Source organism: Amphiprion ocellaris, chromosome 22 (genome assembly GCF_022539595.1).
Source record: "Amphiprion ocellaris isolate individual 3 ecotype Okinawa chromosome 22, ASM2253959v1, whole genome shotgun sequence".
Classification (NCBI taxonomy): domain Eukaryota; kingdom Metazoa; phylum Chordata; class Actinopteri; family Pomacentridae; genus Amphiprion; species Amphiprion ocellaris.
Genome location: NC_072787.1, coordinates 26,090,774 through 26,107,276, shown reverse-complemented (window position 1 = coordinate 26,107,276; position 16,503 = coordinate 26,090,774). Strand labels below are relative to the sequence as shown.

At 38.0% G+C, this 16,503-nt stretch overlaps 1 protein-coding gene across 6 annotated transcripts in view; it reads left to right on the top strand.

Moving 5' to 3' along the window:
- The window catches only part of map7d2b (MAP7 domain containing 2b), a 43,767-nt gene that overhangs the window by 13,947 nt on the left and 13,317 nt on the right, over window positions 1-16,503 (top strand). For 4 of the 6 annotated variants that reach the window (XM_055007141.1, XM_055007143.1, XM_055007142.1 and 1 more), the window contains exons 5-7: window positions 5,848-6,022; window positions 10,176-10,265; window positions 14,262-14,351. In XM_055007141.1, the coding sequence (XP_054863116.1) occupies window positions 5,848-6,022; window positions 10,176-10,265; window positions 14,262-14,351 (355 nt within the window). The remainder of the gene's footprint in view (window positions 1-5,847; window positions 6,023-10,175; window positions 10,266-14,261; window positions 14,352-16,503) is intronic. The other 2 variants (XM_055007144.1, XM_055007145.1) reach the window with 1 other exon arrangement.

Sequence of the window (16,503 nt, the reverse complement as noted above, 5' to 3'; positions counted from 1 at the left end):
CTTTCTCAGTATTAAATGCAACTAATTACTACTTTATCGGCTATTTTGATTAGTCATAATGAGTTTTTTAATACTGCTTTAAATTGCCTGGTCAATAACATGTCAGAAAATAGTGAAAAATGCTGGTCAGAGTACAGAAACTGACATCTTAAAATGTTGTATCCAAAGATATTAAATATAGACTGATACTGGAGTTATGGGGTCGATTCAGGTTCTGATTTTTAGTGAGTAAAATGTTAAAAAATCAATACATTGACTGGTAATTTTAACATAAATTAGGCTGTGTATTGTGTTAGGAAGGTGACTCAAAGAAACAAGCAAAAACTTTATCTACATGAGAAAAATGGCGAATAAAAGTCTTTGTTAATTTTTTTTGTACATAAAAATTGTAATTATTCTCACATGTCAGCTGGTTTTGGACGTTTCAGCCAATCAGTCGTATCAGTTAAAGTTCAGTTCCATGTAATTTGTGATAAAAATGTGTCATTATCATCCATGAAGCTCTGAGCTATGTCCAGAAAAAGTAAAAAAACCACCTCAAGCGAGTTTAAAAATGTATTTTTGCAAAATTAAGGAGGCTTTTTACATACAGTATTTTAGTCATATTGAAAAGGAAAAACAATTAGGTTATTGTTAGCATAGCTTAGCATGAAAACACAAATTAACCTAAGCTGCTTTTTAGGAATTATGTTTTGTAAAAAAAAATGGTTTTACATTGGTGCATATCAAACGGCATCCAGTATATGCCAATACTGATATGTCTATGATTGTATGTATATCTATATATATAGGTCAATATATAATTGAGGGACTTTGAAAGTCCATGGGATATATCTTGCATACATTTTTATTAAAAGGAAAAAAAACCCAAACTAATATTTCTATGTTCATTATGATCATGTCTTTACAAATTCCATAATTATTATATTATGGAAACAATCACTTACTAATAAAAAATGCCTGGATATCACTAAAATGTCAACTAAAAACCATCCGAATTTAATAACAACCACCTTCTAACTAGATAAACAATAATAAAATGATCTGATTCAGAAATAGTTTTGGTTGTGTTCTTTTTATGAAGTTGAGATAATCATGACGGATATTTCTTTTTTCGCAAATTTTATATGGAAAATAACAAATTGTATCTGTGTCCAAGAAATCACTTTCCACCAAGTTCCTCATTACAAAAACACCTCTCCAGGAAGTGTGTTAATTCCAGATCACATGACCTGCTCCACATGATGTCATTTCCTCCTGAAGAAAAGACTGGCCAGACTCCAAGGCTTTCTGAGTTATTTAATATAAAGTAGTCAACAGGTTTACTACAATATCTTTATTAATAACTTTCAATTTCAGTTTTACTCAATTGTATATACAATATTTAGAACAATCTTTCTGTAAAAATACCATGTAGTGTTTGGTTAAAGGCGGTCATGTTGATTTTAGATCTGACAACAGCAAAAATGGCGACTATGATACAAAAAGTCCCGCAATTATACATTGACCAATATATAATGGTTAGGCTTTAATTGAAACAGAGAAAAATGGCAAATTATCACATTTAAGAATCTGGGACTGAACAATGTTTGTTTCTTTTTGCCCGATACGTAACTTAAACACTTAAACAACTGTTAAAATTCTAATAGAGTAATATGGTCTCTGTATAATAGCTGATAAGTTAACTAATAATATTGTCACTATTTGCAGTAGACAGACAGTTTTCTACTCGGTGTAATGCCACCAGGATTATGGCTTTGGCTTATTTTCCAGGATTAATCGACTAAAAAATAATAGTTTTATCCATTAAAATAAAAAGACAACATTGCAAAATTGGATCAGCAGTCCACAAAAATGTTGTTAACCATCATATGACAAAGAAAGGCACTAAATTCCCACATTTCAGAAGCTTGAATTAAAATACAAGACATTTTTTGCTTGGAAAATGACTTAAATGATTACTCAGTGATCAGAGCACTTCCTTGTTAATCTTCTGTCAGTCAACTAATTTAATAACTGACTTATTGTGTCAGCTTTATACTGTGGTTTTCTGGTTATTGTAGCAAAGAAAGAGTAGTTTGCAGCAGCTTTTTCACTTAATAAAAACCTTTTTTATACAATTTTGCTTTAATAACATGCATTCCATATTTACTGGAGATTGTTTTGGGATCATTGCAGTAGTTCTGAGTCACATTTTTCAGTGTCCCGGTCATTTCTAGCTGTCTGTCAGCTCACCTGCAGCACCTGGCTTCCTTCTTTATCTGTTTTATTAAGTAAACACCTTAATGTGTCTCTAATTGTAATTAATACTGTAGTGTGTCGGGCGTTTCATCTTTGCAGAGAGGGTCATTTAACATTCTGCTAAGGCGCCGCACATGTAAATTAGTCTGTTACCGCAAACTCTGGCACATTTGCCTTGTAAATATGTCGATTAACAAGCTACGCTCCCCCTGATTATGAGAAAAATGCCAGTTAACCAAAAAAAAAATTATCGGAATTCACTGTCCCATGTGGAAATACTGCAGGGAAGAATTCAGTCTGTATGTTTGTCCTTAATCAAGTTGCAGCGAATAACTCTGGTGCAGTCCGCTAATCCGTCCCTGCTTTTCCCTTTATCTTTGATCTATTTCCACTGTCTGTCTATATCACCTTATAATTCTGCTGTCTCCCTTTAAATCCTCCCCTCTCACCGACTCCCAACCATCCTCCCCCCACCTCAATCTTTCCATCCTTCTGCAGTTTGTGCGTGACTCTGCATGCACCTTCAGCAAACCCACCCCAAACAATGCTGAGGTGGGGCATTTCCATCCCTTATATGCAGGCAGAACACAGAAGCAGCTTTATATCGGGGGGCAATTACTGCACATGCGGCACCGCATTAATGATGGCTGATTGGAAAACCAGTAAACTCAAAGTCTTTCTTTGAACCATGCAAAGGCAAAATATTGTCTGGAACAAGTCAGTGCACAGAAAGAAATACTAAACCAATCCAAAAAAAGCAAATATGAAATGTAAACAAATATAGTGCTAGTAATATTGTGAATACATCCCTAAATCCACTGGAAATATGTCAAAAAAGTAAATAAATGTTAAAATTAGGAGACCGTTGCTTCAAGAATTAAACAACCTGACAATGAAGCATACACATCGATGCATTTTAACTTAGGATTCCATATTTAGTCTAAACTTGAATGTTTAGATTGTGATTTTTAAAGCCACACTCTTGTTATAATAGAAGATATTACTTTAAGACAAATGTTTTCACCTTTTTCAGCTTCAAAACTATATATTACACATGACTCTTGACTTGGAAAAACAGATACAGTCATGGAAAAATTGTTAGAACACCTTTAATAACCACAAAAATAGCTCATATGAGTTTAAGATCTTATATCTGGACATTTTCCATGGTAAGAGAACCTCAGTCCAATCATCAACAGTCCAATCCTTGTGATCCCAGCAAAGAGTAACTGGGCTTTCCTCTGCCTTTCATTGATGAAGGGCTTCTTCCTGCCCTGTGGGACTTCAGACCAGCGTAATGAACTCGCTTTCCAACTGTCCTTGAAGAACAAGTCACATTTCTCCACAGTGTCCACTCATTTTTAAGGTCCCTGGAGGTCTGAGGACGATTCCTGACAGGAAGGGATGAGTGACGGTCATCTGGTGGGTAGAAAGACGTTTACTGACCAGCTAGCAGTTTGATAGAACCATGTTGGGTTTGTTTTTTCTTGGTGTAATGAACGGCTGTCTTGGAGATCTTCAGTTTTTTGGCTACCTGTCTCTCACTCATGATTGCTGCCTTTGTGGCTTCAGATAATTCTTTAGTTTTAGGCGTTGCGTGAGAGCTGACAACTTGTGAGTTGTGCTACGGCTTGAATGTCAGCAGGAAACCACTCTAGACCTTTACATGTGCTGCTGATGACATGAAACGTCCTTTTATATACCTTGGGAGTATAATTAAGCTGAAGCATGTCAGATAGGACATAAAGTATTATGGAATCAGCTGCATTTTTTTTCCTGTTCATTGTATTCTTCAGGTAAAACACCTTTAGTTTTACCAGGCATTAAAATGAACAAGAAATTGAAGAAAACAAGGGAGATCTAAATTTTTTTTCATGACTGTATAAAATAGCATAATTTAAAACAACAGATAAATAGAAAAACATCATAGATAATAAGGATGTAGAAATTGTGATAAAAATCAATTATATGGAAACGACGAAGAAGGTGGAGACTGGTCCTCTGCAGTATCCTGAAAGTACCTTAGAAGATGTTAATTCTTTTACCTGCTCTAGGCAGCAATATCAGTTATAAAATATACATAAATTTGATTGCAGGCTGTCAGGAAACACCAATAAAGTAAAAATGACAATGTTATGACTAAGACTAATGATGTTAACTGTAAGCAAAATCCTAAATTCAGTCATTTTTCATCCAGTTTATGTGGCTTATATGCATTAATTTGACCAATTATATTATTATTAGTAATGTTATGTAGTACTTAACATAAATAGCTGGTTCTCTGTCATAGATTACAATGATTCTGAAACAGGTATCAAATATTTTATTCTTTAAAGCTTTAAATTTATCCTGGTGAACCCTGCAGAAGCCCTACAGCACCCTATGATTTACCGCCATGTTGTTAAATATGAGATATTAATGTATATCTGAATAATAGATAGAAACCATCGTCATCAGATCTGGTAATATCTCACAGTGTCTTCATTATTATCACATAATGAGGAAGGAAGCAATGAAAGATTTTAACGATGTCAGATGAGGAAATTACTGAAAGAACACTGGATTATTTTCTTTATTCCAGCCATGAGGGTGTAACCAGTATTTTATGGTAGTTGAAATCAATATTTGAATCAGTAATTTGCTATGTTTTGGTCCATACCAATTACAGATTTTCTAAAAAAGGAGCAAATATTGCAAGACGAATCAGCAGTAAGTGTAGCAAATACAACGGATTTATAAAAGTGTAAAAGAGCATATGAATAAATATTCAAGTTTGCAGAAATGTACAAATTATTTGCCTTAAAATGTGCATAAAAGTTGCATAGTATGTTGTGTAAACAACTTGAGAGGATCTATTCAAAAAGCTGTATGTTAATGTAAGGCATAGAGGGGAGAATAAATGAAAAGGTGAGAAGATAAAAGAGGAAGTTAATTAGATTTTGTGCAGCATTTTATTCATTTAGTTGTGTCAAGTATGAGCTCATTTATTTTTTAGTGATGTATTTAATTTTTTTTAGTCCAAAGGAAGCAGAGGATGAAGGTGGAGATGAAACAAATGCAACCAGTATTAATAACCAGTCCACCCACTGTGTGTGTGTGTGTGTGTGTGTGTGTATGTGTCCTGTGTATTTCTGTGTGTATTAGTGTGTGTTTGTGTGTGGGGGTGGTGACGGGTTGCATTTTGCCTCCTCCTGTCAGACTAAAGTGCTCCGTGAAACAGTCGTTACAGAGGGAGAGGGCGATCGAGGTAGAGAGTGTATGATGTAGAGAGAGAGAGAGGGGAGGGAGGGGTGAGTTGGATTGCGAGGTGGGAGAGAGAGAGAGAGAGAGAGGGAGAGAGGGAATCAGTGCTACCTAGAGGGAGCGGCAGAGAGGAGGAGCAGCTGCTGTGTTATGTATCACTGAGCCGTCGAGCACCGGCGACCGCCAGCAGACGCCGAAACAGACGAGAGCTGCCGGGGGGGGGGCAAGGGGCGAGGCCGCTGCGGTATGCAGGCGGTTACCATGGCGCAGCCGTCTCCGAGCGCATCGCCCGGCGTACGTCGCCGTAGCGATGGCTCGGTAAGAGAGTGTCTGTTCTTCCCTGTCTCCGAACGCAACGAGCAGGAGAGGCTGGAGGCCCTGGTTCGCCGGAGAGGAGGGGGCACCGAGAGACGAGGAGGAGGAGGAGCAGCAGGAGGTGGAGGAGGAGGAGGAGGAGGAGGAGGAGGGGAGGTCCAGGACCACCTGGATCACAGGCCCAAACGGTGGACGTGGGGAGGACCGCCTGATGGAGTGGAGGGTGAGTATGACGACTGCTGCCGGGGGGGTTTGTGGAGTCTGATGGGGGCTGGGAGTGATGGAGGAGTTGCAGGAGCAGGTCTGGAGGTCAGGGGGGGATGGTGAGATGGAAGGGAGGGGATGTGGAGGAAGGAGAGGGTGGACAAAGAGCAGGTGAAACGAGGATAGAGAGGAAGAAGTGATGGAGTGAAGGAGCAGAGGAGGGCAGAGGATGGAAAAGGGTGTGGAGGCTGCAATGCAGGAGCTGCTCAGCGCTTTGTCTCTGAACCTCCTCAGACTGTTGACAGGAGACAAACTGGCGGCTCCGCCTGATAAACGATCCACAGGTGTGTGTTTGCATGTCACAGCTGTGTTGTTTTATTCCCCAGCTGGGAGGCAGGTCTAATCCTCAGAGCACCCAGAGTTACACATCTAACCTTGAGCGCAACAAGGCCACACATAAACTCAAAGTGCGACACGAGCCTGTTTACTCGTCTCTTATTTTACGTGTTTCTCCTCACGTCGCTGTGACTTTTCCGGGACGTTTTCTATCGTCAGCGTCAGCCGGCAGGAGGCCACAGCGAGGCTCCGAGTCCTGCGGTGCATTCATAACAGCATCAATAATTGACGGTAGCCGTCAGCTGAAGCGTCCCGGCGCTGCCCTGGGATCGGGGGTCCACCCAGCAGCTCATCTGGCTCCGGCCCGACGGCCTGGCAGTAGAGGCTTCTCTGGGATCAGTCGGGCCCAGCTCACTGCAGCAGAAACAGCAGCATCTCATCTTACAGCGCCGCTCGATTAAAGGACAGAGACCTGCCACCGAGGAGTAGGAGTGTGTGTGTGTGTGTGTGTGTTGGCGTGCTGCGTATTTTTGTCTTTAAAATCTCACAAGAGCTGCCAGTTTGTCCTAACAAGCGGCTGGTAATGAGGCAGCTGCAGGTTTGACTCTGTCACACTCACGAGGTTTACGGCCTGAAAAATTGAAAGAAATATGGAGGCAATTGATTGGAGAATAAGCTGACCTTCCAGGCTGTAAATCAACCTGCCAGAAGAAGCTTTTTCTGCATGATAATAATGCAAATACAACAGGAGACACACTCACACTACAGCCAAACATCCTTCAGACATACAGAACTTTCTATTTTATACTCCAGGGTTTCCAAAAGACATCTAGAATATGTGGTTTTGATTTAATGGTGGAGGTTTTAGTCAGAATATTTCATAACATGGCGTCAGAAAGAGTGGAAATGGTGCTAAATAGGATGTTGAAATGAGCAGAGTAAGATATTTTTTCTCTAAAGGGGCATAAAGACAACAACAGGATGTTTAGACGTTAGTGTTGGTCAGGAAGTCCCTTCACCGCCTTGATGGATTTCTGAAGCATTTTGTGCAGACATTCACGATCCCCATAGGATGAATCTTGATGACTTTGGTGGTTTATTTTGCTTCCAGCACCAGCGTGAGGTGGACATCTGTGATTCAGAGACGGCTGTTTGGATTATGGTGCAGATATTCATGGTTTTAGTGAGCAGGTGAGGGTTGCTGCTGATTTAACTCATCGTTCCTGCTGAGATTCAAGTAGAAAAACACAAATAATCATCTATAAAAACTGCCCGATTCTGTCTGAGAATCATCGCATTTCTTAGTTTTCTTCACCATCAAAGTGATTCTCCAACATTTGCCTCTATATCTGTATATCCATGAACTGCTAACAGCTAATTTGGCATTATTATAATGACAAAATGTAAACAAAAACACCGGCTAAAAACAGAGCTCAAAAGAGACATCATACAACCCAAAATCTCCCGAGATCCTTACTCAACTAAACTGCATTCTCAATTCCATTTTAAAAGAAATATATTTTCCCTAAGACCAGGTTTTGTGTCCATTATCAGTGTTATTCTGTGGCTTAAGGTTTGTTTTCACTCTCTTTTTGGTTGGAAAACATCAGGGTTTTGGTTAAATTATGACCCTTTTGCAACACATTTGAAGCTTCTTTGTCTGAAAACTCGTGACAGTTAAGATAAATAGCAAAAATACGTTGATTAAAACAATATTTTTGATGCGTCACAAGTAGGGCTGCCACAAACGACGCGTCGACGAATCGCCTGAGCACGATACGTCATCAAAAGCGGAAGTGAGCGCGCAATGCAACAGAAATCACCGTCAGAGTGGAGCGCGGAACACGCATGGACATCCGCGCTGTATCGTGCATATACTATATATGCACGATGCGGCGCGGATGTCCGCGCTGTATCGTAAACGCGGATGTCCACGCTGTATTGTGCATATATAATATATGCATATACTATATATGCAAGATACAGCGCGGATGTCCATGCGTGTTCCGCGCTCCACTCTGACGGTGATTTCTGTTGCATTGCGCGCTCACTTCCGCTTTTGATGACGTATCGTGCTCAGGCGATTCGTCGACGCGTCGTTTGTGGCAGCCCTAGTCACAAGCAAACAGAATCTGGGCGAAGACGCGTTTCCTTCAAAATTTAGTTTAGAATGCAGTTTAGTTGTATTATGGGAGACAGAACTTAATTATAAAAGCATATTAATTACTGTTTTGGGTTTTCAATCTTGTGATATCTTCAATCTTCGATATTCTTTATTGCAGAAACATTTTCCACAACCTGCGTTTTTATACAAAAGCTGCATTTCCCTCTGATCTGACAAAATGCAGTAGAAGAAAATTAAATCTTCCCACAGACAAAAATCCACTTTAACATACAGCAGCATCACTCTGAGCTGGAGGAGAACAAGCAGCAAAAAAAAGGTCTTTTCAGCTGCAGTCATTACCGAGGAGGGGGTGAAAAACTGCTCACATTAGCTCCAGACTGGATTAAAATCAGTCACCAGGGCAGGTCATTTTAAAACCACCCACCGCCCCTGGAGAAATATCCCATCTGAATGGGGAATGTTGGTTTTCTAAGTAATCTTCTCACAACCTGAGTGCTGTAATAGCCAAGAAAACTGTGTTTTCGGCTTCTCGTGATGAAAGCATTGCTCCTTTTAAAGGCAGCGTTGTGTTTTTGTGTTTGATTTGCAGCTTTATTGTGGCAGAACGGCTCAGCTCGGCCTGTTTGTGTTGCGTTTCTAAAGTTGTTTAGACAAAGCTCCTCCTGCTTGGAATCACGTGTCAAACTGAGTTTATCTTTTAACCCTCCTGTTACGTTTGTTTCTCAGGGACAGCAGTGATGTCAGTTTGGCTTGTTTAATTATCCAAAAGTGTCCAAAAAATCCAATAAAAATCATTAATATATCATTATTAACTCCATTACTAATCATTCCAATCAGTTTTTACTGCAATGGTGTTCTTTACCTCTCTCAGATCACGATTCAGTGAGGATAATTCACTCGTTTTTGAAACTTTTTTTAATGTACATTGGAAAGACCTACATATAAAATACAATAGTTTTACATGACATTGTTTTTTTTAATTTTTACATTTTGAATTTTTCTATTTATGGAGAGATGTTGATACATTAAAGCAAGACTCCTCTTCTGTTCAGAGTGGGTTTGGAAATATGTGAAGTGAACCATTTTTATTTTATATACACTACCGTTCAAAAATGTGGCTAAAGTTACTCTATATTCAATAAAGTTGCTCTATAATAGTTAAAGTAGCCCAACAATGAGTTAAGGTTGCTTTATATTATTTAAAGTTGCTCTACAATAGTTAAAATTGTTCCATATTGCTGAAAGTTGCTCTGTATTAGATTAAGTTGCTCTATATTAGTTAAAATTGCTCTAAAATGAGTTAAAATTGCTCTATATTAGTTAAAATGGATTTCTAAGTGACCCCAAACTTTTAAACGGTAGTGTATTAATTACACTTATTAAGCCAACAGAAGAAGTTTTATACTGAGACAATGCTTTAAATATATAGATTTTTAAATTTAAAATGGGTCAATTTGACCCACAACATCACAGGAGGATTAAATGAGTGTGGATGGAGGCTGGTTTGTCTGTTATGTGTCAGAGCCACAGGTGTGTGTTTTCTGTGTGTGTGTGTGTGTGTGTGTGTGTGTGTGTGTGTGTGTGTGTGTGTGTGTGTGTGTGTGTGTGTGTGTGTGTGTGTGTGTGTGTGTGTGTGTGTGTGTGTGTGCGTGCGCGTGCGTGTGTGTGTGTAACGCTTTGCCTTCTCCGCTCTGCTTCACCTGCTGCCCAGGTAACCCTAAGACCCCGCCCTGCCATGCCATTGGCTCCGCTCAGCCCAATGAGCTTCCTGCTGCTTCCAGCACCAGCCAATCCCGTAACGGTACAGACCACATGACTCTGTGTGTGCCACGCCCATCACACCTCCACCCGCACCTCCACCCTCTCTGCTGCTGCTGCCGCTCGTCTGTCTGCATGTGTGTCGTCTCTCTGGCTGTGATGTGAAGTGTGTGTTACTGATTCGTCCGGTGGTGAATTTAACGCAGTTTTGGGGAATCCTGCTTGTAAAAACCCGTCTTTGTGTTCTATTTTCTTCTTCCATTGCATACGTGAACATCGTTGCTTAGAGTTTCTCCTGCAGAATCTCAGCTGTAAATCATCTGCAGTCGTCTGAGTCAAGCCCACGGAGAAATCCTGCATTAGAGACAGAAACTGCAGCTTCGTGTTGCCAGTTTTCTTCTTTGTTACTCCATCGTCTGGTTCATTAACCCTCCTATTGTCTTCAATTACAGGAACGAAAAAATATGGTTTCCTTGTCTGAAAAAAATCCAAAAAATCAGCAAAAAAATTCCCCAAATTTCTGAAAATTTGCAAAACCTTCAAGAAGAAAATTCCAATAATTCCTTAAAAGTTTCACTTAAAAGTTTTTTTTAAATCCCCAAATTTTTCAAGAAATAAACATTTTGAAAATAAAAGAATAAAAAAAGGAAATATTTTCAAAAAATGAATAAAAATCTTCCAAAAAAGCCTAAAAATACCTAAAGTGATTCCATATATATCAGTAAAACTTCTATTTTTTTAAGAACATTCAGAAAAAAATCAAAATGATTTTTTTCTGAATTGTCTATTAAATGTCAGAAAATTATGAAAAATGACATGTTATACATGAAGCAACTAATCAGTTAATCAAGAAAGTAATATTCAATTTTAAGAAGCTTGAATGAGGGATTTTAGACTTTTAACTGATGACTTAACTGTCAGTAGTTGGCGATATTCATTTAGTATGCTTTAATTGATATGACTGTTATATAATATGCTACAAACAATTCAATTAAAGCTTATGCACTCCTTATTGATGCTTAAAATGTTCCCAAATATTCTGTTTTTAACTAAAAATACTACAATTTTGACTAATAAAACCCCTTTAATGCATATTAGCCTTTTAAAGCGACCTTCTCATGGCGTCTTCGCTGGACGTTAAGGGTTAAAGCCAAGCAAATGTGTGACCTCCAACACTGATTGTGTGTCCGTTTACTATATTTGTGTTTGTGTGTGTTTGAAGGTGTGTAACTGAGATAAAGAAATGCAGCTGCTGTTGCTCTTTGGCCATTTTCATCAACAGATACCGCTTCATATTTCCACTTGCAGTCTGCTCTGTGGTGGCTAATGAGGTCTGAACCCCCCCCAGTCACCACACACACACACACAAACAAACACACACATACAACACACACCTACACATTTACACTCCCCCACCCCCAACCCTTATCTCAACAAAGGGCTGCTCCTCTTCCTGTGTCTGTGGCACAGGGCCCTGTTTAGTGAAGCGTACATATCATCCTCAGCAGGGAGCCCGGTCTATAACACACCACACACACACACACACACACACACACACACACACACACACACACACACACACACACACACACACACACACACACACACACACACACACACAGAGATTATTATCACACCAGACATTCACCCTGTAGCTATCTGAACTTAATAGACCCCACCTACACACCGTCCAGCAGACATTTCCAATCATTACTGGCCCATTTTACATTTTACAGATGCAACGACTGCACCAATCCACTCCCTGATTCTTATTTGTGGCTCATTCCAGAATTGAAGGACATTTGGGCTTCAAAATTTTTGAAAAATAAACCTTCTCTGCTCCATATTCATCAATAATTGGTAATAAACTATCAAAGGCTTGATTGGCTCAGCTTCCACATCAATGGTACCATTTTTACTCCATGTTTTCTGTGTTGTTTGCTAACCCTAATCTAATCACAGTAACAGGGTTGCTAATCCATGCAGAACAACAAAAACAAGACAAAACAGAAACAAGACACAAAATGACAAAAATAAGAGACAAAATGACAAAAACAAGACACAAAATGACAGAAACAAGACACAAAAGACAAAAACAAGTTGCAAAACAACTAAAATTAGAAACAAAACAATGGAAATAAGACACAAAATGACAAAAACAAGACACAAAATGACAAACAAGACAAAACGACAGAAACAGTACACAAAACGACAGAAACAAGACACAAAATGACAAAAACAAAACCAAAAAAATGACCAAAACAAGACAAAAAACGACAAAAACATCATTAACACAGTTGTTGTGGGACACACGTTCCATATAATTATTTCAAATATTATGTTGATTAAAAAAATGTTCCCATAATTACAAGAGACATAATTTCTGTTGTGTTTATGCCTAAAACTGAGACTCCTGTCGACTGATGTTTTAATTTCTAATCTCTAGGATTAAAATGCACAGAGATTAAACCATCATCTGCATAGAAATTCATTTAACTTTAAAATGCAGAGGCAAAGGAGTCGAAATTAGTTACGACAACAGAGCTTCATAATAAGTTTTAATTATTATCATTTACATGCGCACTAACTGAATTAAGTCAACACGATAAAGACGTTTCCATGAAAGTTCCTTTGCTGCCGTATCAAATTAATTAGAGCGAGCATAAACCAGCAAACAGATCTAAATTATATCTTTCATGTTGAGGCTTGAGGGGCAAAAAAAGAACAGCTTTCAGGTCTGCAAGTGACAAGATTTTGTAAGAACCATTTAATTGAATTTGTTAAGGTAAGAAAATACCAGATCCCTATGAAATTCTTAATTTTCATGCACAGATGTCACATATTACCCTAGAAAAGGAGCTTACAATCAGTCGGCAGCTGCAGGAAAACAAACATTTCCATTTTTTAACCATCATGTTATTATTTTCTAACAAATTTATACAACAACTTGAAGGTTGTTGACCCCAGTGAATGTAGGAAAATAAAGCATTTCACAGTCAATAATTTAATAATCTGGTTACAAATTACACTTGTTTTTGCAGAGTTTTACAAGGACACTACATGTTTCTTGGCTTTTCTCTCTCTGGAAGCATTTTGCAGAGCTGTGATGATCCCAAAACAATATGAATTTATGCAGACATAAGACCAAAATTAAAGTCAGTTGGAACTTAGATACCCTTTTAGAAAAAATCAGCGGCATTATGCTCGACTATCTCTGATTTTTTTAAATCATAAATTATGGATATTTAACATTTTAACTCTTAAATTTTACATTGATAAATGAAGAACTTTCTGAGATAATGAAAAAAAAATCCATTTATCTGGAATTAAATCTAGAATATCTTCAGAAATGTCCATATTTTATGTCAAATCAGAGGTGGCTGAGCAGAAATTGTTCTAAAAATGTGATAATTTGAGATGGAATGACCACTTTTTATCAAAATTCATCATGCAAGCCCACATATTTGGGAAAATCTATTACCGTTAACCCTGCAAACCCTTAAATCACGTTGCTATTCTGGTCTGTCAGCTCACAGGATTCAGTTAAAGTTTGCATGCTAAATGTTTGACTTATTGCCGTCCTTCTTCTCCTCCTCCTTCTTCTTCTTCTTCTTCTTCTTCTCCTTCTTCTCCTCCTCCTTCTTCTCTTCCTCCTCCTCCTCCTCCTTCTTCTCCTCCTCCTCTGGCGATGCGTTCAGGTGCTGCATGACACATTCCCCTCTCAGTTCACACATTCACTGCAGCGGCTGCTTCTGCCTCCTCATCCTCCATTCCATGATGAAGCAGTTTATCAGACAGACCGTTCTGCTGCTTCGTTTCCCGTCTTACATCACCAAGGTTAATTCATCCTGCGACCTGCGCGGCTCATCGACCGGCAGGATTTGCTGTTCGGTGTGAGCTGGTTGGTTCTATGTTTGCTGGATGTCTGTTTCGGGATCGGGACGTGGTTTTAGGTCGTCGGTAGATCGCTACTTTGATTCACAGTCGTATGTTTGTATGTCTGATTGTGTTTTTCTTCTTTCTTTTTTTTAAACATTAGTCGCTGACTTCTTGTCTCCACCCACGATGGATCAGCCAATCAACAAGCAGCTTTCCAACTCCTCAGCCGCCCTCCACTCACCAGAGAGAGGTGAGATGCCACTGATGCAGTTTTCTGGAACTTAACATGCAAATCAGCCAATAAAATGTTCAGTCTGAGTGGAACTGCCGCAGGAAATGACATGAATTTTCTTCTAAACTGAGAATTGCTTGAAAGATAAACGCCAAATAGATCCTAAATGATCTGCAGAGTGTTCAAACCTGCTGGGTTGATGTGAAAAATTAATGAAAATAACATTAAATTATGAAAAACTGCAACAAAAAGAACATTCTGGCTTTAAATCCTCAAGCCACCAAGGGGTTTTTACTTGAATATTAAATAAAAGATTAGGTTTTTGTTTGTTTGTTTTTACATTCCTGGAAAAATACTGACAGCAAAGAGATCCGTATGAATTTAAACCTTACTTTTTAAATTTGTCAGGTTATTTACTGGACTATATAATATTGTAGATTCTCAATTAGGTAAATTTGTATACTAAGTAATAATGTAGATTCTTCTTATTCTTCTTTTAATGTTAATTTTATTTCTTTATTGGAAACCACTTTGGGTCTGCTGTTGTGCTGTATAAATAATGTTGAATTTATTGATTTAAATTAAGCACAAATCTTCTCTCTTCGGTGTAAAAATCTGAATCAGGATGCCTGTATTGTCGTTGCACTTTTCCCCCTTCAATTAAAAATACACTTTACTACCTCAGTAACCACTGCCAGTTATACTTTTTCTATTTAAAATCACTGTAAAGACTCAAACAAGCTCCAAAACTTTCATAAATATTAAATTAGTGCTGCAGGACTCACTAAAAAGTTGTGCAAAAATCGCATGAGGAAGGTCAAAAACAATGACAGTAGTCTACTAATGTAATTAAAATTCTGCATAAAGTAGCTTAAAATGACTGTAAAGACTCAAACAAGCTCAAAAATGTTCATAAATATTAAATTAGTGCTGCCGGACACTGTAACATAGGCAAAAAAAAAAACATGTTTCAGTGCTATAAAAGTGAGGTGAGAATGTCACAACGTGCAAAAATGTGATGTTACAGGAAGTAAAAATCAGATTTTACTATTAATAAACAGCTTAAGCGACCATTAAAGCTCCAATAGAGTCACGAAATCTGATAAAAAAAATACCTCACAAAGTGATATAAAATCACTTTAAGGTGTCAATCACGCTCCAAAGCCTTCATAAATAATAAATTAGTGCTGCAGGACACTGTAAAATATGCAAAAAACATATTTAAGTGCTAAAAAAGTGAGGTGAAATTGTCAGGAATTGCAAAAAAGTGACATTACAATGAGTCAAAATTAGAATATACTATTAATAAACAGCTTAAGCAACCATTAAAGCTCTTATAGAGTCTCGTAATGTTAGAAAAATACAGCACAAAGTGACATAAAATCACTGAAAAGGCTCAAACATGCTCTATAGTCTACGTAAATAATAAATTAATGCAACACAACACATTAAAAAAGTGCTTTAAAATATATTGTAACTGCATTTCAAAGCACAAGGGTTGAAAACATCACCAAGTAGGTAAGTGGCCACATAGATTCACCTCAGATCAGATTAAAACTCCATAGAGCTGCTACAGAAACACTAAAGTATCACAAACATGCAGTAATAACTGTATCGTACTTTTCTCTTATAGCTTTGTTATATAATTCTGTTTTCTGAGCAATATCTGACAGAAGAATTACCTTTAAGACTAATAAAATTTTATATTATGTGTTTTTATTACTTCAGCGCTCCTGAACAGTGGATTAAAACAAGAGCGTACATTAAAAACGGTATTAAAAAACATACTGTATACAAAAGAAATTGATGAAAACGGAATGAAACAGAGATTGTTGGAAGTAAAAGTGATCATAAATAAAACAGACATGTATTCTTTCCATTTTAAATACATATAATAAAACTAGAAGGGCACTCTGAGGGAGCAGACCTCCGCCAAGGTCAGCGTCCCATCTTGCAAATTTAAAATAAGAGATCTGGATCAGCACCAGAATTTAATGGATTCTTCTTTTGCCAGTTCTCTACAGAGTTTCCTGGAATATTGATTTGTAGTTTTTGCACAATCTTGACGACAAAGAACAGACAAACAAGGATTTCTTTGTGTAAACCAGCTCCATAAAACTCTGATTTAAACTCTCAAATGAACTTGTCTGCTTCCACAACATATAGAACA